The 27075-nt window shown below is 36.5% G+C and overlaps 1 protein-coding gene across 2 annotated transcripts in view; it reads right to left on the minus strand.

Moving 5' to 3' along the window:
* Nucleotides 1-27075, minus strand: part of LOC145984483 (uncharacterized) — a 236083-nt gene that overhangs the window by 102491 nt on the left and 106517 nt on the right. For both annotated transcript variants that reach the window (XM_083118139.1, XM_083118140.1), the window contains exon 5: nt 25636-25810. In XM_083118139.1, coding sequence (XP_082974265.1) covers nt 25636-25810 — 175 coding nt within the window. The remainder of the gene's footprint in view (nt 1-25635; nt 25811-27075) is intronic.

Consider the following 27075-nt stretch of genomic DNA (forward strand, 5'->3'; position numbering starts at 1 on the left):
CAAATTTTTCAGTCCCGAATGTAGGGATTTAAAAAAATTACCGTCCCGATCCCGTCCCGACCCAAAAAATTCTGTCCAGCACACCCCTATTATTCATTAAGGCAAGAATTTACAATACCAGACCCTTCTGTAATTTCTATGCTACGTCTTATACTCACGAAATAATTATTCGTGATTATTTATCTCAAGTTAACATGTTGGGGTGAGGGGGAAAAAATGTTCATTAACGTGTAGAAGTTGTAAAATAAGCTTTTCAATTCTCGCAATGATTCTCCGTATACAAGTATGGTAGCCATATTTGTTGATATGAACAAATTAAAATTAGTTACGCTGTCTACAGCGTTGCCACACTGTTGATTTCATACTTGGAGAGCATGGATCGTGTAAGAATGGCGGAAGAGAACAGTAAAAAAGTTGTTAATGTTGTACAGATTGTTAGGTGGAGTGTGCAGGAGGATGGCTGTGGGCTAATTAATAAACTTATGGATTTCAGTATATTGCCCAAAGAACGTGCTTACATGTGACAGCGACAATCACGATGTAGAAGAACTGATTTGATTACAGGTAAATTTGGCAACAGTACATCAATCATAAAATTGCAGGATACGAAAATGGCCTTCGATGATGAACGTTTGCCGTTAAAGTGCTACGAAAATAATATTTTTTATCGGTTCGTAATCACAATTACCGCAAAACCATTCAGGAATAGCCCCACTGACCATTCTCGGTAAGTTTAGGTTAAGTTAGGTTAGGCAAACATAGTTAAAATTTGGGCTCGAAAAAAACATGCACGGGTAGCCCAACAAACCATTGACGGATAGCCCCACGAACCATTCAGGTACGGTTAGGTTAGGTTAGGATAGGCAAACATAGTTAAAATTTGGGGTCGTAGTAATATCAGGAATGTATATTTCGTTTTTTAAGTATTGGAAACACAAAATCTTCCGGTAAATAATAAGCAATCGTGCCGATCGCGGACCACTCAATGTCACTTATTTTGCAATTTCTACACGTGACCCCCCAAATTTTAACTTCAAATTCGTGATTAGGAGGCCTCAATTAGTGAGTATGCGAAATATTACAAAAAATCGGGGAGAGGTCCTGTATTGTAAATTCGCTCCTTCATTAATTGTGGAAGCACCGAGCAGAAAGATTTGGTAAGTAAATGTGTATATTTTATCTTCTGTTTGCATGCTCATGAGGTGTTTTTTTTTAGTCACTTTACTTGGCGTAGGGACATTTGGTCAGTTGTAGGGACATTTTGACTACGTCTGTAGGGACATTGCCGAAAAATGGTTAGCAACACTGTCGGCTACCAGACAGTGAGTCTACGCTCATTCATGTTCACTTCTGTTCGCGTTTATCAGTACGCGTTTTGTTTATACTGTGTTATTGAGTTGGTGTGCTAGTGCTTTATTGTGTGTTAATTGTTATTCATTCATTACTTATGTCGTTAAACAAATATAGTCTTGAACATAGAGTTTTTATGTACGATAATTACGTGAAAACGAATTCTTGCAGAAAAGTGGTCAGGGATTACGATAGACAGGATCTCTTGAACCTAAGAAACGTGTTGTATTGCTGTTGAAGGAAGTCATTTTCAACATCTCTTATAACACAGGAGGTTAGTGATCATCATTATTATTACTTTTAAATATCATTTTACGCTTTCGGTTTGCTTTATGCGCCGGGATGCTGTCTTCCCTTTCTGTCAACTGAGGATAAAGTAGCGATGTCTAATCTAAGATTAGATGTCAGAAATAAGGTGCCGGAAATATTTGTATTTGGGAGGACACCTTTTCCTGCATCCGTGCGACAAGGTACGTGCTTATTTCAATTGTAATTGTAACTGTAATTGTGAAAAGTGGAAACATTACAAAACAAGCGGTTTCTGTTACGGGCTATCTGTTACGCAATTTGCCGGCACCTGTTGCATGAATGGGCCGGCAAGCGGCCGATGCTGAAGCGGTGGCATGCTGCAATAACCTCCCTGTATGTATAAAGACCTGTAACATGAATAGAAACTATTTATTGAATAATCTGATCAGTAAAATTATCTACAACATTGCTGATGTTATGAATTTGTGAACAGTTAATTTACATACAAATAATCTATGACATGACTTTTCATGGCCTGTATATTTTGATGTCATAGATGTGCATATTTTTCAAGAGGTGCATACTTCTAATCATCATTTTATTATTCTTTCTCCTTTTGCCTCATAGTGTCGGGGTTACCTCTATCCACTCCTTCCATCTCTCCCCTTCCTTTGCCATCCTCTTCATTTCTCATTCCGCCCGACCCTGTAGCCAAGTGGTTAGCACATCACGCTGCGACGCCAAGGGTCCCGGGTTCGAATCCTGGTCGGGCTTGGTTGTTTGTGAATGTCCATTCATCAATTTCATCATTTCATCAATCATCCCCATCTTCACAAATTAGGCAAGAGGCACAAAACGCGAAGTAAACTAAATCAATCAATCAATCAAATCATTTCTCATTCCTTTTCCTTTCTTTTGTCATATTTCTTCTATTCCTTTTTCAAATGTCTTCCAGGGTGTACCTCTTGTTCTTCTTCCCTCTGTGCTAGATTTCATAAATTGTTTAAATTGTCTTTGTGTAAGTTTCTCTTCTATTGGCTTCTGATTTAATTCTTCTCTGATTCTTTCATTACGTACTCTATCTCTTCTCGTTTTACCAACTATTCTACAGAAGCATTTCATCTCAACTGTCTTACTTCTTTTCCTCTAACTGGCCAGCTTTCACTTCCATTGACATACACTTGTAGTTCAGTCTCAGTGTTTATTTATCCTTTTCCAAAAATGATCTGGCTTAGTTGGTAATATGCATTGTTAGATTTCCTTACACTATTAATCACTTCTTCTTCTATTCTTCATGTCTGGTTTATGATTGTTCCCAGGTACTCTTATCTTTGTGTCTGTGTGTGTTCTATTCCATTGCATATTGTGTGTATTCTTTCTGTTACCTCTTCCGTTCTTCCTATTTGCATTTACCATAATTCTTTTAGCCTTTAGCACTTCTGCCCATTCCGAAACTGCCTCCTGTAGCTTGTTCTCTGTATCTGCTATTAGTACCGTGCATCCATTTCGATCTTCAGCTGAGAGATCGGGAGAAGCATGTCGGGCGGCGCTGACGGAGATGCCGACATTTGCATCCTGTAATGCCTGCTTATTTTTATGGACATATGCAGACATTCATATAAATATTGCAAACGAGTGCTAACCTGTGTTATAATTCATCATCTGTAATTCATCCAAGTTCTGCCCTTATATACACAAAAAAATACACTTTAGAAACGATGTTAAGAGCCACAGATAATGAAACATTTTAATCATAGTTTTGACAAGTAACGTCCTGCTTAAGTTTATATCCATGAAAGAGTTTTGTGTCGATGGGGATTGTTTGGAGATTTTGAATGTGCAACACAGTATCAAGATTACGCTGCAGATGATACCGTTAAAAGTCAATGGTTTTCGTGAGCTTCCTTGCAATCCAAAATCTCTGAGCTCGTGTTTTTTGTTCCTTCGTGACTAGATGAAGACAGAGCTGTGAATATAGTGGCGAGCAGATGTAAACCAAGAGCATGTTAATTTCGTACTGTGCGCAAGAGTGATATTCTTGGTTACTTGCTGTTACTTGTTTGTGTTATTGCAGTGTGGATGTGTGTTGTGTCAGTGAGACGATTGGAATGCCAGCCGCAAGGTTTACGTTAGAACAAAGAGTTTGGTTTGGTTTGAGTTGGTGTTTTAAGTCCACTTTATGCACAGTAAGGCTAATCGGGACTGGTCCTACAGTTTAAAGTGGGATCCGAACCACTTGTGCCTCCACCGGGTATCGAACCCGGGACCCCTTGATTACAAGGCAATGACGCTACCACTGCGCCATGGGGGAGGCCGTTAGAACAAAGAATTCTTATGTATGACACTTACGTGAAAACAGACTCGTGTCGAGACGTGTGTAGGCAATTTGTACAGAAATTCCCAAGCGTTTCACCTCCACATAGAGATACGGTTAGACATCTTGTCCATAAATTACGAGAAACTGGATCGTTAAATTTTAAAACACATAAGCAAAAACGACGGATTCTAACCGAAGCAAAACTTGATGAAATTGGTGCAGCGTTAGATCGTTCTCCAAACAAACCTCTACGCTGTGAGATGGGCATGTCAAAATCATCAGCACATACAGCTACTAAGCTACTAAAATTAAAACCGTACCCTTATAACACAGGTTAGTGCTCGTTTTGCAATATTTATATGAATGTATGCATATGTCCATAAAAATAAGCTGGCATTACAGGCCGCAAATGTTGGCATCTCCATCAGCGCCGCCCGCCACGCTTCTCCCGATCTCTCGGCTGAAGATCGAAATGAACGCACGGTATATGCAGATGACAAGACACTAGCATTTGACAATGTATCAGTCTCATATTCCAATTACCTACTTTTGTTCTTGCTATTCTTCTTTTTATATTTTTAGAACTTCATCCATAAATACTATAAAGAGTAGCAGGCACAAGCCATCTCCCCGTTTCACTCCTTTCTCTATCTTAAATGTGTCTTGACATATTTCCATCCAATCTTACTATTCCTTCTACTCTTTTTATATGTTGATTTTATTACTCAAATGAGTTTTCCTGAGATTTTCTTTTCTCTAATATTGTCCATATTTCTTCTCTGTGTACAGAGTCAAAAGCAGCCTTCAGATCTAAAAATGCTCAGTTCATCTTCTTTCCTTTTTCTAAGTATTTATCACATATTGTTGGGATGGAATATGCGTGATCTTGTGTTTGTCTCCCAGAACGAAAAGCAGCCTGTTCATCTCTTTTCTTAGCCTTACTTCCAATATTGCTGAGTACATCTCAAGTGCCACAGTGGATAGAAATATTGCACGGTAGTTCTCACAGTTGGTTGGGTCGTCTTTCATATACAGTGGTATAATACTGTTCTTCTCCCATTATACTGGTAATTTCTTTTAACTCCAGACCTTTTGATACAGTTTAGTCATTGCCGCCGAAAGTGTATTTCATATATTCTGGAGCTCTTTCGTCTATTTCTGCTGCCTTTCCATTTCTTACTCTTTTCACTGCTTCATATACTTATCCTATTTTAATTTCCTTTACTAGCTCTCCTATCTCATTCCCATCCACTTCCTTATCTTCCTCTTGTACTCTTCTTCTACTTCTTCCCTGTTTCCTGTCTACTATGTTTTCCAATACTCCTATCTGCATTACCCCCACACCCCCTATACACCTTCATGGCATGGTGCTAAGCACAGGGGAGCACTTTACCTTTCATAAATCTTCCTTTTCAAATTTACTTTCAAAATAACCTTTCCATGTTATCAACACATTTTCAATTCGCATTTCAAGAATATTTGGTTTGCTTCTTACACATCTTACTCTTCTTCCACCTTTTCCTCTTATTCCATTTATTATGCACAAAAATCCTTTCTTGTTCTCTTTGTATTGTGATTGCACATTTTCCCCAAATTCTTCCCATGCTTTCCTCTTTGCTTCTCTCACTATTCCTTTAGATGTGTTTCTTTTTTCCAGAAAATGTAATTGGTGTTCATCTCTTCTTGTATTAATATATTTCTTCCATGTTCTCCCGTACTACCTTTATCACCTCTTCATTCCAGCATCTACTTCCTTTCCTTCCTGTATTTACTCTTTTCTTCCCACAATACCTCTTCAGCTGACAGAGACAGAAGGACACTGAGAATGATTGTGACCATGTTTTGCATGAAGAATGGTGCAAGATCCCATTGTCCACCATCCAGGACTTGTATTTGTCCATTCCTTGGAGACTGCAGGCTGTTTTGGAAGCTAAAGGTGGTCCTGCACCATATTAGCTACAGCATTCAGGCTTTTCTTCGCAGGTGTTCCATATTTCTGTACATCCCCTGTACTTTATTATGATATTCGTGTTTTTTTTCTCTTTTTTCTTCAACTCTTCTGTTTTTATTTTGTAATAGGTCTTCTTATTTTCCTTCTTCATCCCTGTGTAGAACCGTGTTTCTGCTACTAGCAGCCTAGTCTGTTTCAAGTTCTGCTCCTCTTATTACTTCATGTCTCGGATATGTTGTCTTATTTGTTGCAGGTATATTAATTATATAATCTATGATGCTCTTGGCATTTCTTCCTTCACCTTCAAACGTTATTTCATGTACTGATTTTATGTTTGTAGAAGGAGTTTCCTATCAGCACTGCATTCTCTATGCAAAAATCTATGATCCTCTGTCCATTTTCATTTCTAATAATTTCTCCATACTTTCCTAGTGTTCGAAATCCACTCAAGTAATAATTTCTTACTCTTCCGTTTAAGTCAACCATAATTATAACTTTTCTTCCTCCTCTTTCTGCTTTTTCCACTTTATTGTAACTCTTAGCATCTTTGGTTGGTGCATATACTTGAATCAGTGTAATATTTTCTTCTAAGTCTATGTCTAGAGTTATTTATTATTCGTGAATTTACTGGATGTCTGCTGATTACTCTTCTGTTATTTCTTCTGTTACTATAATTCCTACTCCCTCTTTTGCTCTGTTTCCAACTGTTACTCCTGAATATCTCAATAAATTTTCTCCTTCAAACATTTTTTCCCCATTCCCTTTCTTCTTTACTTCACTTATTCCAAGTATTTTTATTTTGTGTCTTTCCATTTCCTTCATTATTTCTACTTCTTTAACATTTAATGTTTTGATATTCCAAATTTCTATTGTAGTTTCCTTATTCTTGCATTCTCGCCTTTGTAAGATCTGTCCGGGGTTTCCGAGGCATTCATTTCTTCTCTGAATCATCATCTACCCTCATGCAGGTGACTAGCACAGTGAAAGGAGGCCTATTGGTTGTATATTCCTTTTAGCCTCAAGGCCATGGCTGGTTTTCTGTCGGAGTTTTCTCCCCTAGTCTTCTGAGGATCCTTCCTTGCCACTAGAAAGTGGGTTTCCCAATTTTAACTACTAGTGCTCCTTCCACCATCTACGCCATGCCAAAGGCCTCCTTCTCTGCCACATCTGCCTTTGGGGTCTTCACATTACCCTGGATAGAGGCCCTTATGAAGTGCTACCATCCAGAGCCAGATCGACTAAGGTTTTTTAGAGAGGTGTTACTCCTCTGAGTTTTCTGCCTTCTCTGTCATTGAGATGAACATCCACCTTCTTCTGCCTTTGGAGCCGTTAACCAGCTCGGGGTCTCGTGGGGGCCACTCCACATACTTAAGCTCACTGGGGGGCCTCTAATCAAGTTTCCTAATTCTATTCCAGATTTTTCCAGTTATTTTAAAATAATTTTAAGATTGCTGAAAAATGACTTTACATGCTATTGAAATTAATAGAATTTATTTGAAACTCTGTTGAAAATTAATGAACAAAGAAATGAAAACATTTCTAGATGAAATCTCATAAAGAAGCTGCTTGTTTGAGAAAAAATGAAATGCATTTCCATTCTCTAATCCTGACAAGTATGCCTTTATTATAATATTATATATATAATATATATTATTTTATTTATTTTATTTTATATAAAAAGCCTCTTATTTTCCATACCTTTTCCAAGTTTTTGGATATATTTTAAAAATTTACATACTTTTCCACTCAAGGTGATTTCTCTGAATTTTTCCCTATTCCCACCAAATGATGCTCAACAATATATACATATATCTAAAAAACAGCTGAAACTTTTGTGTGTAAGGTCATGCCATAGTTGTTTCAGCCTCAACTTCTTAGCTTCTTCTGGCACTTTGATATTACATTTTATGTGCAAACACGATGGTTGTGGTTAGAAACTTTTGGTCTTTGGGTTGTTCATGGTGTACTCTGGCTAAGGCCTTTAATTTGGTCTTTGTGTGGACTTGCCTTTTCCTCGACTGGGGGGAAATTGTGACAATGCGATTTTATATGTAAAATTTCGCATCAACACAGTCCATAAAAGGAACTTACGTCATAATAAAACGAAGTTCTCATGTCCGCCGTCAGAGGGTAGCTCCCTCTGCCAGCTTCATATAGTTGTGATGCCACCTGGTGGTGACATGCTGTACTCCTTTATACGTGGAAAGTTGCTCACTTTCTCCGTCTCACACTTCGTGCTTCGATGGGACCTTGAAACAACGTACTGCAAAACAGTCAGCTGTGATCGGCTTATCCAAGTGATGTTCTCATACCTTGCAGAAAGAACTAGAAACCATTGCACGCCGAGGACTAAAGCATGTGTTTAAAACATGCAATATTTCAGGCAGTTATTTAACTTACCGTGTTGTATCAAAAGCTCCTTCTACAAATGCATGTTTTGTGATTTTAAGGTACGTAGAATCAACAGGTTGGATAATAACGATAAAAGTGCAATACTGAACTTGACATATAGGTACTCACATGACTTTTGACATTTTGTGTCTCACAATTAAAGGAAGCACGAAAACCAAAATCTTTATATTATTCAGTACAAATGCTAAAGGAGAAATAGAAAGCATAAACTTGTGATAAGCGAAGTGAATATACAGTTTTTTCTAATTGCTAAATCTATCCCGACCAAAATTGCAAAAGGCTGCCAGATTGATAGCTTCCGACCGCATGTCGAAACGATCAACATTTGATTAATTACGCCTAATCAGAAATATTGCAACGAATTAAAGGACCTAATTATCACCTTTAATTACACGTCGATTGTTTGTTCACCATTTTGAACGGAACAATGAAAGTTGAGGAATATCTTACGGAACAAAGGTTACGTAAATTTCAACCGTTGACATTTTGATCCTTAATTAGTTTCACCTGCCTGATAAAATCCCAAAAAAAGGGTAGCATCAGTTAATTGGTTCGTAACGTTCTATTGTAAGCATTCCAAATGAACAACCACAAAGAGTATTAATAGTTGCTCGAGTAAAATGTAAGTTGACACATGCCCGATTGCTTTGCAAACGCAAAAACTGTGTTGTTGTAATATTAATTGTTGGTTGAGCTTTTAGTACAAAATATTGTAATTATAAAATTTGATCTTGCTGGTCGAGTTTGATTGTTACGAGAAATATGGGCACATTACACGCACCATGTAAGATATAATGTGTGAAATGAAATCGTGTTGTTAATGCAATTTGGCGCTTAATCTTTTGGAATTACGTTGTTATAAAGTATGTTGAATCTATGTAATATTGGAGTGGCAAAACTATAAATAATAAAAGTCACATTCGTTATTATTCTTGCTCTATTCTTTGGACCGACTATTATAATTAGATAAGATAAAGATTGGTAGTAGGAACACTGACTCCACTGTATGGTAGAAGCTTGGGTAATTAATCGCATTACACGAAAGGTATTAATTCATGATAAATTGAATGCATGTTGTGTTTAATTAAAATTGTTTGTAATTCAGGTATGTGCATAAAAGCATGTTTGAATTTATCATACATTACTATTGTGGGAGGACGTATTTGGCATGGTTGAACCATCAAATGAACATTCATTTGTTTTTTTGTAAAATTAATGGACGTTTAATGCACGTGATCCATTCGGACCCTATAAAAAGGGCTTTGCACTGTCGCTGCTCACATGTGATTCATGCATCTGCTTGACACATGCAGAGTAAGGACCTTTAAGATTGTGCGTTCTTGCCTAGGATGTATAAAATTTTGTTGTTATTGACTGTTACCATCTTCGGCACTGCTTCCAAATTAATCCTGCTGGGTGTCAATAACCAAAAACCAAAGGCATGCGTTACAAAATAAAGAAAAAACTCTACACATGCTGACCAAGGCAATCTATATTTCAGTAAAAAACACTTGAGTTTAGTTTCAGCCTTCAATATGGATTGCATTTTTTTGCTTTCAGAAGACCTTGATAAAGGTTGAAACATCACATTGTTAAGTGTCTTTTCTGAAATATAAATAACATTGGTCAGCATACATAGGGTTTTTTTCTTTTGTAATGGAAACAAGGTCTAAATGAAGTACAATATTTCTGAAAGTAGCAATGACAGAGTAACAAATCAGACCTTGTTTTGTTTAGAATAGATCAGGCTATGTGTTTATGCCCATAAAGAGTACACACATGTAAGTAATTAGAATTCTAAAATATTTTTTTCAAGATAATTTAAATTCGGCTCTATCCTCTGGGGCTTTAGGGACATAAGTGGTAATGAAATATAGGCTGCAGTGCTTCACTTTTCTACACTTATCTTAAGATAAAGTGGCACACTCGTTTGAGTTAATTCCAGCTTCAGTAGTGATCATGTCTGGTGATACAGCCAAAGCAAAGGTTTGCAAAACAGCATCCCAGCAGAGGTGCTTACCAATAAAGTTTTTCACCACATGACACAGAATTTTCCAACTTTCTGAGTGAAAGAAAACTGTTAAAGGAAAGCCTCGCATTGTAATCATTAATACAATGCAGTGTAGAATGTTGAATTAGCTAGACAGGGGAAGAAAAAAGTTTTTGGAAGACACAATCCTTTAACTAATATGTATAGAAAAAAAAAACTTCCTCAATTCCCTCACTTGGATTGATTTATTGATTTTCTTTATTTAACTTCGCCTTTGGTGCCACTTTTGGCTAATTTGCGAAGGTGGGGACGAGTGTTGATATGATGAAATTGATGAATGGACACTCACAAACATACATGCCTAGTCTGGGATTCAAACCCAGGACCCCTGGCACTGTAGCACGATGTGCTAATCACTCTACCGTGGGGGCCGGCAATTCCCTCAGTTAGGGAGAAGCTCATAATTGTTTGAAATCAGGTGGGAGTGGATGGTGGTTCCATTATCCCCTTCCCCTAGCAAAACGTAAGGGTCATGTCGACATTCACTCAGTGGACCTGGGTTCGAATTCTTGCCTGGGCATTGGTGTTCATTGCATGTGTTCCTTCATCAATTTTCTCCCATTGTCATTTATCCTCATGGTCGTGATTAGCCATAAATGTAAGAAAAGTGAAGATAAATTGAGATTCAAGGTGCGGACAGGAGACAATAAACAATTCAAATCAAAAAACATGTCTCTCTTTCTCTAATGGCCTGAATGACGTGACTTAAGGATCACATTCGCTTCTTTCTCTTATGTATGCATACTGCATTTCTAGCATGTCCTTGAACTCAAAAGTAGGCTAATAAATAATAAAGCTCACAAAAACAGAACGGACTGAATCAATGTCTTCCTAGATTCCTAAAGAATGACTCTCTTCGTGAAATGAACAGTTTAAAAATATAATAATATAATCGCCGTTGCCAATAAGATTGATAGTCTGGAGCACATCATTTGTGGGTTGGAAACACTAACCTTCCATAAAAGAAAGACTTCCAATCGTTTTCATTAATTTAAACCTTTACTTATATTCTGGCCGCGGTGGCTCAGTCAGTAACGTGTCTGACTACCATGCTAAAGGTCCCGGGTTCGATCCCTGGTCGGTTCAAATCCGGGAACTTTTCTAACGTTTGAAGTGGCCCCAGCGACCACCCAGCATCGAATGACATGGGTACCTGGGGGAAACCCTGGGGGGTAAAGGCAGTCAGGGGCATGATGCTGATCACATCACCCCCACTCATGATCGGATCGAGAAAATGTGGGGTGTTACCCCCACACCCCCTATATGCCTTCATGGCGTGGTGCTAAGCACAGGGGAGCACTTTACCTTCTTTTTACTTATATTCTGTCAGCAATGTGTGTACAGCATACAGAAACTATCCGAGGAAGCACATTGCTTTCAAATTAATGTAATTAGAGAGAAGCAATATCAAAAGTTTCAAGCTGGGCAGATAAAGATGGAATGTTATGGAGAAATTGCCCAAATGGTTAGGTTTCATCACTGCAGCTTGTGCCCATGTTGGTAAAATTCCAGCTTAGTAAGCTCAAATCCTACGTTCGATTTCCTGAGTGGTTAAAATAACCTTTTCTTTTTCTGCCAAATAGGTGCCACGAAAAGTGTCACCACCATAGTCACAACTTTCGAGAAATGGTGGACAGTACAGTGTGTTGTATGGCCCATTGAGTTTTTTCAGAATTTGACACAATGTAGCAGCAACGTACAGTACTTCTTACGTGACGCAAGTGTCTGTCCACCATGTGCAAAGAGTAGGTGGTTGTCAGTGCAGCCTGTTAGGAGATATTTCCTTTTATTTGTGTTGTAGTTCTCGGCATGCTGTGTCGACTAAATTTTAGGACTTTCTAAGTTGAAATATCAAAAAAGTAATTCAATATACTATACTATTAATTCTGTCTGCTATGTCTAAAATATGCCCTATTATGAGTTTTAAACAGTAACGTTTGTTTGATTCGTTAGGAGCCATTTTCTTGCTTAAAAATGTCAGTCAGGCGGTATGATCCATATTGAAGTGGGGTGGTATGGGCCAAATAATGACACATGATTTTATTTAAGGGGACCATGCCAAAGTATAGGAAGATGCCTGCAGGTTAAGGCTGTGGAGAATGGTCTGCAGATAACATGAAATTAACCATCCAACTGTTCTGGAGAACTCATTGTCACTCTGGACCTCAGTAGAACAGTATCATGTACCAGAAATTACTTTATGCAGAAAACTCATAGTGTTAAAATTAAACCACAGGTAGAAATGAAACCTCAGCTGAGTGGTTTTAAACCAACTTTCAATGAAATGTACAAGAAAAAGCTGGTCACATGTATGAAAAACTTGCATGCTCGGTTAATGCCATTCTTGAGAAATGAATTCTTAAATCTCTCCTTTGATTTAGCAGAAAGTCTGAAAATTAAATAAAGAAAAGAAAACGGCAGGTAAAGATTTTATTTAGCATTCATGATGGGGCATCCTGAACTGTCCTATAGAAAACCGGAGTCCACTAGTCTAATGCGGGCAGTAGGCTTTAATAAATAATAATTAAAAGAAAAAAAAACACTGTATTAACACTGAGTTATTAAAATAAACAATTTTGTGTTCAAAAATATGTTATGTTTCACTTAATTCCTCTTCTTAAATTGTGGGCCATACCACCTGACACCAGGAAGTTTATCATAAATGCAGATATAAACTAAAATTTTCACCAATATATTATTTCATTTTTTTTTTCAATATATATGTAAAATAAATACTTCAATATATAGTATTGCACAATTTTACACGATTCTCTTGATTCTGATAGATTTTATATGAAATTTTCCTTTAAGAGGACCTTTCCCCTGCAGTTTGTTATTGTTCATGTTAGCATTAAGAAAATAATTATTGAAACAACTAATCTTTCAGAGCACGTAACATAATTTTCAGATTGGAACATTTTTTTCTTTATTGTGTTGTTGCTTAAACTCCATGCCTACAACCACCACTGCTACAATGTTCTGGTAATAAATCTCACCAGAAAATGAAACATTAATCCTCTTTGAAAGAAAGTCACTGAAATTAAGTGTGAACATTTTGGGTTACATCGGTAAGTTTATTTTAATGTGTTCCATCATCATACACAGACTCAGTGCACGCATGCTTCTATATCAGTAATTTCTGGATGGAAAGAGGAATTTTCTGGTAAAAATTGTAAAGTAAAGACATTTCTGCATGTCCAATTAAAAGTATTTTATATTAAAACCAAATAAAAATTACAATTAATGGACAAGAAACATTGATGCTGTATTTAGAAAAAAAAGCAAATTCATTTTATTGATAATTAGATATTTAAATTATTATCAGTATGTAAATTATTATTTGTCATGCCCGTATTTTCTCATCCCTCTTACCTTTGGTGGACTTTGAGAACCTTATTCCAATTAAATTTAATTTACAACTTTTTCTAATCTTCATTTCTTATTTCCAAACCATTTTCAATTTATTCTTATATTGTATATGCAATTCTTCAAGAAAATACAAATTTATCTTTATTTAATATTTTCCAATTTTTTCTGTTCCCATTTATTATTTATACCACCGCACCTTGTGTCTGTAGGTCTTCTTATTTCCCAATTATTATCTATTTCCCTTTATCTATGCATCTTTCTTAGGTACAGTTTCTTTTCTTTCATTGATTGATTTATTAAGTGATTTGCTTTATTTTACTTAACTTTTTGTGCCACTTTTGGCTAATTTGCAAAGATGGGGATGAGTGATAATATCATGAAATTGATGAATGAACACTCACAAACATCCATGCCCAGGCCAGGATTCGAATCTGGGACCCCTGGCATCGTAGGGCAATGTGCTAACCACTCAGCCATGATGCTGGCTTCATTCGTTGATTAAATCTATTTTTCCAGTTTTGCAACCTGCAAACACAAACCCAGCTTCAAGAAACAATTTACTGGTTTTGTCCATTGTTAGAAAATGTTTCTACATGACATCAAAGTAAATTTGTGCTTGAAACTGATATGGACACCAGTGCCCAGATATGCAGAGAATTAATTCAACATAATACACACATTGATTCATCAAATAGTGCATGAGATTTACGATTATTTTTTAAAGTACGGTTTATGCAGATATGCTAATCTTCAGTGATAATAATCTTAATGTGGTAAGATAGTTACTGATGTCTGTGTATGAGGAATCGAAGCTGGGTCCTTAACTCCACAATGTGATGTACTGGTTATAGGGGAAGTGATAATGGGAAATTGCCTTGTGTGTATGGTTCAAGTTGTTTGTATTTTTTAATTGCACATGGCCTCTGTTTCACACTGAACCAGTCACAATGATGAGGATGAATAATGGCCAGATAGAGGTCTGGCTCGTCGAAATCAGTATCCAATGAACATAATAATATGGGGATGAATAAAAGATACTGGAGCCTAGATTATTTGTTGACAAAGCAAGGTGTAACGTTCAGATAGAAATTTTGTGTTTAGGATCGTGTATATTTATATAGGACCAGCCCTGGTTAACAGCTTCACACATAATGTAGATTCGTAATATTAGGGCAACATGTCTTCAAATTAAAATAATCATGAACAACCTAAGTGAAGTGAAAATTCCTTTCTGGTTTAATTTTTTTGTCATTTTGGGGCAAACAACTACACACACATAGTTATACCTACATATACATATAATACGTATAATACAGTAAACCCTCAATAACACAAACTCGCTTAAGACTAACACTCGGTTAACATGAACAAAATGTTGGTCCCAGCAGGAATGTATTATATCTTCGGTTAACGTGAATATCAGTTACCACGAATTACGGACTGTTTTTAGATCTCATTTAACACAAACTTTCAAAGTTTTTCATAATTTTATTTCTGTTGTTCCTCTGGATGGAGATGGACCTAAAGGAAATTGGTAGAGATGGAAAAAGAGTATATAGATCTTGCTCAAGATAGGAACAGATGTAAGACCTGTGTTGCTGCTGCCATGAACCTTCGGGTTTAAAAAGGTTAGAGAGTTAGTTCCTCTGCTACGTATGTAAGAAATCGCTTAACAATCATCTTGTCAACAATCAACTTATACAGTATTGTAACCAACAGATTCAGATTAACAATGTGTTCAAATGTGTTTTTTTTCTATTCTTTAAAACATAGCCAGTACAAGTAACATCAAGATTAAAACTTGGGTGCAATTGCTCGACAATCGCGATCATCACGTCAACACTGAGCTTATACTTATTTAACCAACAAATTCAGTTGTGTGTTCAGATGTGTTTTTCTATTCTTTAAGATGTAGCCAGTGCGAGTAACATCAAGTTGCAAGCAGTAAGATGGGAGTCACGGCCAAAAGGAAGCAGACAGGTAGAAATCTGCAAACAAAACTGAAAATCCTAGAGGAAGTAGACCATGGTGCATTGAACAAAGCAACAATTGCTGAGCAGTATGGAATTGCGAAACCCACATTATCTACAATACTTAAAGGTCATGAAAAAAATTCTTAATGCTGCTGCATCAGGTTTTATGTGTAGAAAGAACTGTATTGTAACAATAAAATTTTTGAGTCCCCAGTTAACACAATTTTTTTTAACATGAACTCTTGATTTTTTGGTCCCTTGGGATTCGTGTTAACGAGGGTTTACTGTATCACGATTTATAAATAAATACATAAATGTGCCCCATGTTATTTCTCCCACACATGTGTTCAATCCACAGAAATCTTGATTCGATATAAAGAATCATTCTCTGAAAAATTTATTCTTGAATTGTGAATGCAATATAACAACATTGTAATAACAATAATGAGAAGAAGACATCATTCTCAGTCTAAGAAGATCAGGATGAACAAGTTTGTAGTTCCCACCTCACACTATCTTCTATAAGATATATCTGCTGGCTTACCAATATACATACATTGATTTGCAGATTTGATACAAATGATCAGCATTTTGAATACTATCGAAACTCTGATGTCTGGACTCACAACCAGTTTAATTATGTGTGGGATTTGTGTTGCACTCATGGGCACTCCTAGGAGGGGCAAGCATGCTTTTCTTCCCAAGGGGGACAAATGAGGCTAGTTACCCCCATTATTTGTTGCCCATTCAAACAAACACCCTTTCAGTTTGAAGTTATCACATCCCTCCTGGAGTGCCCTTACAATAAAGAACACAAATTACTGCAACTGAAATGAAATTATGTATGTGAAATTTATATATTTACTGACATTTATTTTTCAAGGGGAGGAAAGCTCCTTGCTGCTTTCGGACTTGTGTGTTTAAGCCATTCATTTGTGTTTGTGTTTGCATAACTTTCCACTTATTAGCACTCATCCTCATCTTCACGATTAGCCCAAAGTAGCAGAAAAGCAAAGTAAACTAAACAAAAGTAAATCCGTCCAAAAATAACCTAATACAAATGCCCTCTTCTCATGCCATGGGCACACAAGCTAGAGAAAGATAAAAACGAATGACTTAAGTATGTCACATGTCATTCCTTGCAGGCATCAAGAGTGAGGATCCTTCAAAGTTCGCTTCGTACGCAAGAGTGCACAGAGTGCATGCATCACGAAGATGACACATATTTACTCTTACAAATTTAGAAAACTTAAAACTTCGTGACCTGAATTTGAACCGTAGTGAGAGTTATTTTATTCTCATGGTGAAGGGTGACATGTGACTGATTTTGAAAGTGGACTTAATGATTTCAGCCAAATTTGGTGATTACAATTAATGCATCACATAAATACGAAAGCCAACAACTTCCAATGCAATAGCAAACCTTCAGATGCCAAAATGTAGTGCCACAGAGAAACTTATATTTCTGCACTTTTAGGAACAAATACACAGAAAATAATAATATTATAAATATATTTTAATTTCTTTTTAAATGCCTCTGACAAATAATTTTTTTTTCTTGCACACACAATGTATCTGAAATCTGCCTATACACCACACTTCACTGTTTCAGAGTTTAAGGCCTTGCTATTACAAAATTATAGACTTGAATACGGATCTAGGCTGATAATCTTTATAGCTTCAATTTTGACTTAATTCCACTTATGCAAACATACGCTAATCGGGACTCAACTTACAGTTTGAGGTAAATATGAACCACTGATTATTGCTTACACAGGCCTGTGAAATTGAAGTTGTTGAAAAATACAAGAGACGTGTTCACTGAGTTTTATGTTATTGGGTGTGCTGATTTCGAAAATGACCTCCATTTTTTCCCATCACGTCAGGATTTTTTTGTACAATCGATATCAATATTTTTGCGAAAATCCTATGTGAAAAGGAATTTTTGCGAACAATTTTGCATGCACTATCTGGCAACAGGGGTTTTGATTCATTTAAATCTATGTAAAATTGATGCTTGGTGATGCAAATTGATTTATTACCAATTGATTTTATTTTTTATAGGTTTAAATGGAAGAAAACCACTTTTGCCAGATCGCACGAGCCGCCTCTGGTCGAGAGAAAAACACAAAGTTCCCTTGCGTTTACACTTTTAACATCCTGTTATGGTGAAGTTTCTAGAAAAAAAGCACCAACGTATTATGTTCATTTGTGTTTATTAAGGTAACGTACATAAAATAGACGATTGACCACGAGGAGCAATGTATGTGTACATGAACGTTTGACACAAATTGTAAACTGAACAAACAACAAAATCAACACAAACAAAGTTTATATTTACGTTCGTACCCTTTTGCGTTTGAAACTTCTTTTTGACGTTCTTCTTTTATGTGCAATCTCAGATCTCTCTCGTGTTAACATCCAACAGTAGTCGGCGAGCATGTTCTTGTCCCATCGTCCTTGATATTTGCACTCCATATCTTCAATATCTTTGTGGAACCTTTCAGCCTGTTCTTCGCTGACCGCTCCTAAATTTTCGGGGAAATAGTCCACATGTGAGTGAAGGAAATGTAGTTTGACACTCATGGAGCAACCCAACGCTTGAAATTTGTCCAGCATATTCATAACAATTGCTTTATAGTCAGGATCCTTGTAATTCCCCAGAAATTTACTGACCACATCTTTGAAGGCAACCCAAGCTTCTTTCTCCTTTGTTGTCATGCTAGTCTCAAAGTCTTTATCCTTCGTGAGCTTGCGGATATCTGGACCAACAAAGATTCCATCTGTCAACTTGGCTGCGGATAAACCTGGAAACTTTTTGCACAGGTATTTGAAACAATCGCCATCTTTTGGAATAGCCTTGACAAATTGCTTCATTACACCTAATTTGATATGCAACGGGGGTAACAATACTTTTTTTGGGTCAACTAAGCTGTTCCGAATCACATTCTTGGTGCCTGGTTCAAGATTTTGTCTTTTAGCCCATTCTTTCTTGACCCAATGTTGAGTCTTTGCATGGCTGTCCCACTCACAAATGAAACATGGGAACTTTGTGTATCCACCTTGTTGACCAAGAAGCATGGAGATAACTTTCAAATCACCGCAAATGGTCTAACCGTGGTCGGCATATTTTATTTTGTTGAGGACGAGAGCCAGGTTTTCATAGCGTTCTTGTAAATGTACCAAGTGTGCAACTGGTACAGATGCATACTGGCTTCCGTGATGAAGAAGGACAGCTTTCAGGCTCCTTGTCGATGAATCTATAAACAGCCTCCAATCATCTTTATCGTAGGTGATATTAAATTTGCTCATCAATCCGGGTACATCAGAACAATAGACCAGGTTCTCCACTTCCTCAAAGTACTGAACAAAGTCCTTTTCTCGATTCCTGTACCAATAAAACGTGGTTTCTATGGCCAATAAATGTTTTTCTTTCAATCTGGAGCCCAACAATTCAGCTGCCTCTTTCGAAAGGCCCAGATCTCTAGTCAGATCATTAAGTTCAACCTGAGAGAAGGGCTGAGGTGAATCGCCTCCAGAGGGCTTATATTCGGTATCGGAGTCTTGACCGTCTTGATGTTCCGAGTCTGAAGACTCTGAAGAGATGACTGGTAATTCAGCTGGAGGCAAATGCTCTGGCACATCAGGTCCATGAGGAACAGGGCATATGGCCAATAGAATGTTCTCAGGATAAGAGATTAGCTTGTGATTTTTTTGGTTATACCCACGGACATGGCAGGCACAAAAGTAACAATCATCACAGTGGTTTTTCGGCTCCCTCCATGTCATAGGAATTCTAAAGCGTAAAGCAGTCTTCTTCTGTTGAGCCATAAGCGTAGATCATTGGGACACTGCACACACACTTTATGAGGAGCCCACGATTTGTCCTGGTCTCCGAGTTTCATGCCAAAATATGCAAGATAAAGTTTTCTTACATAATTTGTAATGCTCCTCATGCAATGTTTAAGAACACTATATTCGCTGCATATGTAATAAAAGTCATCTGGCATATTTTCACAATGTCTCGAACTCGAAGCCATGGTTCATGAAACACACAGAGGAAAGCACCAGTTACAATTGTTTTTGTGATGCAGTTTCCACTTGTCACTGTATCAGCGCACGCACGACACTACACATGAAAGACAAATTGAGACGAACTTACAAATTTCCATGTCTTTTATCTTACTACGAACACGGTAAGTACACGATCTGCTGGGTTAAAGAGCGATAAACTGAGTTCCTCATGAGGACATCTGTTTTATATTGTTTCTGCTGCCTCCAGACAAGTCGCGAGAACTCAGTCTTATGAATAACACGTTCAGGATCAATCCAGATAAAGCTAGACACAACTGGAAAGCGATTGCGATGGGGAGGTAGGGATGTCGACGGGGGGGAGGGAGAGTCACAGAGGGGTATTGTTTCACCACGGTAGAATTTGAATTTTTTTAAATTTAAATTTAAAATTTTGGGTGCATCAGCACTTAGGCTATTTTGCACCCTTCACATTATACGGGGGCCAGCCCCTTATCATTACAAATAACAACTCTAACGTTGCATAACTAAAAATCTTAAAATCTTCTGACTTCTGTTAAAAGCTGAGGCTGTAAACAGGCACTCAGCACACACAAGGACAAAAAACAGGACAACACAAAAAATTATACTGGCCATAGTGCCAGTTGCCAGAGCCTCGTTAGTCTTCAGTCTGGGGTGTACTGCGTGGATGTGATGTTGACTTTTGGGCACCTACGTGGAAGGTACCCCTTACACATCCACCACGGTAGAATGATGGTCAGGCAGAGAGGAAAGATATTCCACGCCGAAACATTTATGGTAAATGTTCATAGAAATCCACGTACAATTAAATTTTTCAAGAAAACGTGACGTGATAGACATTTTTCTTTATTTTTTTTAACTCAGCATCACAAAATACATAAAGTTCACCTATCACTTGCCTTGTATTTTTTTCATCGCAGGCCTGTGTTATTGAAACGCAGACCACTCGATTGCAAGGTGACGACTTACCACTACAGCATGGGGAAGAGCCTTACTTCTATCATGAACTTTATGAATTGTTCATTGTGATTGTGGGCACGATAAAGCTATGGTATAAACTTAAAAACAACCTTAAAAAAATAAATTCCAAGTAGTCTTGAGTAACAGTCATGTTCTTTGAATGAGTAATAGTTTCAATACATATTTTCTTATTGAATAATGCTTTCTAAAAAATTCCTTAAAACATTATTTTAAAAAAAACATCTAGAAACTGTTTACTTACGTATTGGCAAGTATTTTGTTGTTTGAACATTTCGGGGTTCCTACAGCCCTCATCTTCAGGCTTCACTTGGCACTAGTTTATCCTACATGCTGTGTCACTTATTTAAAAACAAAGATTGGCTTCAAAGGTACATTTGGAAAATAGAAATCAAATAAAATGGTGGTATAAACAGTCAACTAGCAAAGGGTTGGAACAAAAAAGGAATTTTCAAAAGGGAATGTTGGGAAAATGCATCAGGGAGGCTTATGGGATGGTAAATAAACTTAAAAAATAATGCTTACAAATGCACCTGGAGCTCAGTGGAATCTTAGGCAGGGTAACATGGAATAGGATAGAGGAAAGGCATTCAAAATATGTCGAAACCACCAAAAGGAATAATAGGGACCAAATTATGAAGAAATTAATAAAGATGGGAAGAAAGGAACAAAGAGGGGAAATGAAGGAGAAAGCAAAGAGGAAGAGGAGAGGAAGGAAGATAACTTATTAAAATTAACTAATCATGAACTTTCAAAAGATTTAATAGAAATAACGGAAAAAGGGCAAAAGTTTGCAATAGGGAACAAATGGGTCACCAAAGAGGATTTCATTATTGCGGCAGAAGAAATAGGAATACTGATAGATGATAGGGACGATAAAACTGAAATCAAACAGAGGATTCACGATGTAAGAAGGACAGGTTAGAAAAGAAAATGTAAGGGAATAAAGAAAAAAGGAGGGAGAGAATAAGGAAAAAGAAGGGAAGAACGATACAGGAAAAAATTTAAAAATGCCAAAAAAATGGGTAAACTAGTACAATGTATTTGTGATCCATTCGGATAAGGAAAATAAAATGGTAGTCATTGATAAAGACGAATACAAAAATAAAATGGAAGAGTGCTTTTGTAGTAAAGACTTTGAAGAAGTAAAGCAAAACCCAATTAATAAGATCAGAAGGGAAACATAAAAGAGTACTTAAACCAGTTTTAACCATTCAGAGATCTATAAAAAAGAAAATGATAGAAGAGTGCAAAAAAGGCAACATTCCAACAGCTTTTGGGATACCTAAGACTCATAAAAAGGGAATCCCTTTGAGGCCCATTATCCCAATGTATTCACATCCAGGATAAAAATTGGCCAAAATGTTAGTAAAGAAAATTAGAGAAGTAAGGGAATCAACCAAATATAGCATCAGAAGTTCATGGGAAGTAAAAAAAAAAAGAGACTGAAAACCTCAAGATAACAACCAACGATAAAATCAGAGGTTTTGATGGTTGATGGAAAAAGGGTTAGATGTTGTAACCACATGGGAATACGTAAGATGGTTCCATCTTGTCACGAAATACAATTATTTTTGCTTCAATGGGAAAATTTGCTATGGGTAAAGCAATTTCTGGAAGTGTGTCTAACATATTTTTACATTATATAGAGAAAACAGCTATTGAACAAGTGAAAAGGGAAATTAAATATTTTGGGAGATACGTTGATGATATGCTAGTAATTGAAGAGGAAAAAGGGTTAGATACTATATTTCAGTCTTTGGGAGGGCAAGAAGATCAAATCAAGTTCACCAGGAAAGAAATGGATGAAAACGAAATTCATTTCTTAAACCTCAAAATTATAAAGACAAAAGAAGGCCTTAGAACAGGAGTTTTCCACAAGGCCTTGTCAGGAGACTTCTATATAAATAAAGAAACACGCAAAAAGAACAAAAAGTAATGTCTTCCTAAACTTTTACATTAGAGCAAAAAGACTTTGTAATCATAAAGAAGAGTTAACAAAGAAGGAAGAATGGGTTATGAGAATAGGAAAAAGAAACTGGTATGGAGAAATCTAAATGAAGAAGATACAAAAAAGAGAGTATACAATTTGCGATAAAGAGGAATGAGAAAATAACAAAGGAGGAGGAAAAGAAATAGAGTATGAGAAGAAATGGGAAGAAGAAAGGAAATACAGGTACTTGGGGATTCCGTATTACAAAGGAGTCTCCGAATAGATTGAGAAAATAACTTAGGAGTAAGGCATAAAATGTGGGATGAGAGCCCCCCGAAGTATCGAGAAACATTTCACCGAGTATAAAAGGGAAGGTACGGAAAATAAAAAAGAGGAAGACTAGAAAGGCATTTATAGAATAAAATGTAGTTGCAACAAAGAATACATCGACCAAACCGGAATGAATATGGGGATAAGTGGAACACACATGACAAGGACATAAATGAGGGAGTCCCCAGAACAGGTCTTTCGGAACATATGTTAGAAAAATCCCATAAAATAAGGAAAAGAGAGGTTATCAGGAGGGAAAACAAACCAATAAATAGGGATGTTTATGAGGCTGCCTACATTCGTAAGTAAAGACACAAGAAACTGAACAGGGATGATGGGAATGTAGACAAAATCTGGGTTAGAATGACACAGGACTTTGTGGTGGATGTGACGTAAACTTCGGCAGGGTGGAGGAGGGGGTAGACGGAAGGGAAAAACATCGTCAACTTCCTGCATTCCAAAAAGAACCAGATACCAGCATGGGCGACTGACTGTATGCGGGACGTTTTTAACAGTTTTAGGTTTTGAATTTCTTAACGTCCTTGGGGATTCTTAACGGGAGTAATACTGATTTTGAGAAACTTTTTACCAAGGCTTAGGCATGTTTTTTAAAAATATTTCTATTTTACAAATGTACCTTTTAACCTAATCCTTGTTTTTAAATAAGTGACGCAGCAAGTAGGATAAACTACTGCCAAGTGAAGCCTGAAGAAGAGGGCTGTAGGAACTCCGAAACGTTGATCAAACAACAAAATACTCGCCAATACATACGTAAGTAAACAGTTTTTAGATGTTTTTTAAAAGAATGTTTTAAGGACTTTTTAGAAAGCATTATTCAGTTTGCCAAGAGTGAGTAATTCGCACATGTGCTATTATGATATTCTTATTGCCACGCAAACAATAACAAAGTTTCAGGCTGTAATTGGTGTAATGAAATAAATACATTATGTACAAAAAAATACATTTTCGAATTTAGTATTTGTGATCACAAAGCTGATATTCATCCAACTTGGAAACAAGCCTTGGTGCAGTAAACTTGCCATTCGAGTAATTTGTCTCTAAGGTTTCATCTCTGGCTGTTCACCTGGAAACTTATATAGTATATTCTCACTCATTATATTCATTTGCAGCCAAGATATGTCTGTAATGTGAACATGTTGTTCACAAAATGAAAGTAAAAGTTCTATGTGAAGTTTAAGGAAGAAGTTTGAATGTTTTAAACTAGTGGTAAATTAGTGTTTCCAATCATCAATAATCAGTGTGCTTCATTTCCATCAGTATAGCAAATTCTGTTATGTGACTATGAATCGTAGTGACGAGCATAGAACACACACATACATATTATAACATTCATTTCGCAAAGGACGGTCATTATTCTGGAATCTACAGGGATTCAGCCAGTACTGATTTCACAAGCCTTACTATTCTATTATTGTGCTTCATTTTATGTTATGAAAGCAAAGTGCATGTGTTAAAAAAGGAAAGCCCGACAATTTATATTTTAAAAAAATATCCATGTATTGTTAAATGAAAGGACAATTATTGACTTATTGTTAATAGCCTAGATGACTGATGGGAGGGTTGGGGGGAGGGGGTGTTTCCAACACTCACATGCCTCTCTGACTGCGACAGAAACGCATCTTGCTTTATTATTTTTCCCATCGCATATTCAGTGCCAACTTTGTGATTCTGTTTGCAAAGTGGATGGGAAAAAAGAGTTGATACATTCTTCAAGCCTTCTTCAAATACTTTTTTCTGAAAGAAAAGGGAGTTTTTTGTATATCATGTGCAGGAATTACAACAGCACCTTTTCCACCTCACTTATACCAATTGTGTTTTTCATTTATTATTTTCGTTATTTAGCGTTCCTTCTTTTACACTTTTGGCCACTCATGACATTGAAGAGACACTCAAAATATATTTATTTCAAATATATTTTTCATGATATTTTTCACATTTACATTACTTTGATTGTAGACGTGGGCAGTCCAGTTCACTGATATTTATGCTGCAATTTTTCCGTTAGCTCTTTTCATTGACTCTGAGACACAAGATTCCCTGCATGTGGTTAATAATTTTGAAAGTAAGCAACATTGCCTGGTGGTGTCTTGTGAACATTTACTTTAGCTGTACCACCAGACACGATCGCCTAGGAAGCTGAACTTCAACAAAAAAATTGTGCCAATTTATCTGAACAGAAGTGTACAAATAATTACAAAATTGGTCATATTTACTTCGAGAAAAACTTTGTTATATTTATAGTAGCAGTAATATTTCATTTCAAATTTTACACATTAAATAGCCATTGTGCATGTAGATGTTGGGTTCTTCCTCTATTAAGCCACATGGTTATGAAAGGAATCATATTAGTTGTGTCATTCTTTAAATATTACATAAAAATGATAACCTGATCTTCTGAACATAATCTGACCTGGAGTGTGTTCCCAAAGTGTTATTAAAGTCATGTGACATCCACACCAGTGTTTCAGGATTAAAACCTATTAAATCTATTGCACCACAAGAATAACATTTATTTGATTTATAAAGTTGCTGTTCATGAAATGACTACTTTGATAGTAGCAAAGAATTTTGATACATATCGGCCAACACTGATGAATTAGGTTCTTTGTGACAAAATATCTGGAAATGGAACAAAAATTGTCTACTCACCTGCTTCATGGTCTTCACAAGCTCTGGATGCTTTTTGAGCATCAAAGGAGTGATTGATAGCTGGAAGAGCTCATCCATCAGCAACAGGCATTTGTCGCAGTTTGCCTTCTTCAAGAGAAGGTTGGTTTTGATGAGAACATCTAGCTCCAGGGCACGAGATTCAATTTTGAGCGACCTAATTGGGCAGGACATTTACAATAAGAAGATAGGAAACACAAATTCTGTGAGCAGTGTACACAAGGTAAGTTATTGGAGTTTACATGTGCTGAACATCCTATGAGATTTGAGAGAATCACTGTGAAATGGACTCTACACTGCACCACATAAAATGCCAAATTACCTACCTTATATGGCAAGGGTGGTTTGAAAGGGGGAGGGAGGAGGAGTCCTGCTTCTTTGAAATAGTAATGATCTAGTTAAATTTACAAGTATTATAAACCTCCAGCACCATTTTTCAATTATACTATCATTTTCTTGCTCTCATGCAAATGAAGCAGTATTTGCAATACTTGACTAATTTGAAATTTTGTGAAATGTATAATCAATTCTTGCACTTTTAAAAAAAAGATCAAAAGAAAGATAATCTAATTGTATGCTATTTCTTTGTTAGGCATGGAGTTGTTGAAAATAAATGAATATGGATAACAATGTTTTCATATGTGGGTCATGGTAAATCACACGTAAGTTACTGTATTTCTTTAGTGTTCATGAGTATATTCACTAGAATATGTTGTTGTGATTAAAAATTTTATACCTTCTTGTTATTTGCAAAATTTGCTGTGACATGGAGGAATGATTAACCAAGCAAAATGTAAAATAGCCAAGGGTTTACTACACTAGCAAAAAGGGGCGACCATGTGACATGAGTCTGAACTTAACTCATACCTCAGATCAACATTGTGAAGTAGGCATGGGATTGAAGCAAATTCTAATTGACTTTGATACTCCAGTAATTAGATATATGTAAGTTCATATTGTTAAAGAAAAGTAAAAGTATTTGAAAGATTAATCTAAATTTTATAGCAGATAGAAGAATGCTATGCAACATGAGGGTACATATCTTGGAAAATTCTGATATTCAAGATCAAGAAGTTAATGCTGATGGAAAAACTGATACGGAATGCTGTTGTGATTAAAATGCTGATTTGAAATTGGTTAATGTCACATTTTTTTCTTAAAGGTTTCTTTTCTTGTCATAAGCTGTCTGTAGTTTGCTGGTCTTATTTATTCTACCATGTAAAATAAATTCCTTTGTAAATATTGTGAACCTGGTTACAATGCTTCAGAATTGTCAGCTTACAAAAAAACTTGCTTCAGAATTGTCAGCTTACAAAGAAACTAAGTTTTTAATTTTACTAATGTTCTAGAAACAATCAAAAGCATGCAATCAGTGGTAGTTACTTCTAATAAAGAATTAAAATCTTACATTGATGTTTCCAA

This window comes from Lepisma saccharinum, chromosome 2 (assembly GCF_977018435.1).
Source record: "Lepisma saccharinum chromosome 2, izLepSacc3.1, whole genome shotgun sequence".
NCBI lineage: Eukaryota > Metazoa > Arthropoda > Insecta > Zygentoma > Lepismatidae > Lepisma > Lepisma saccharinum.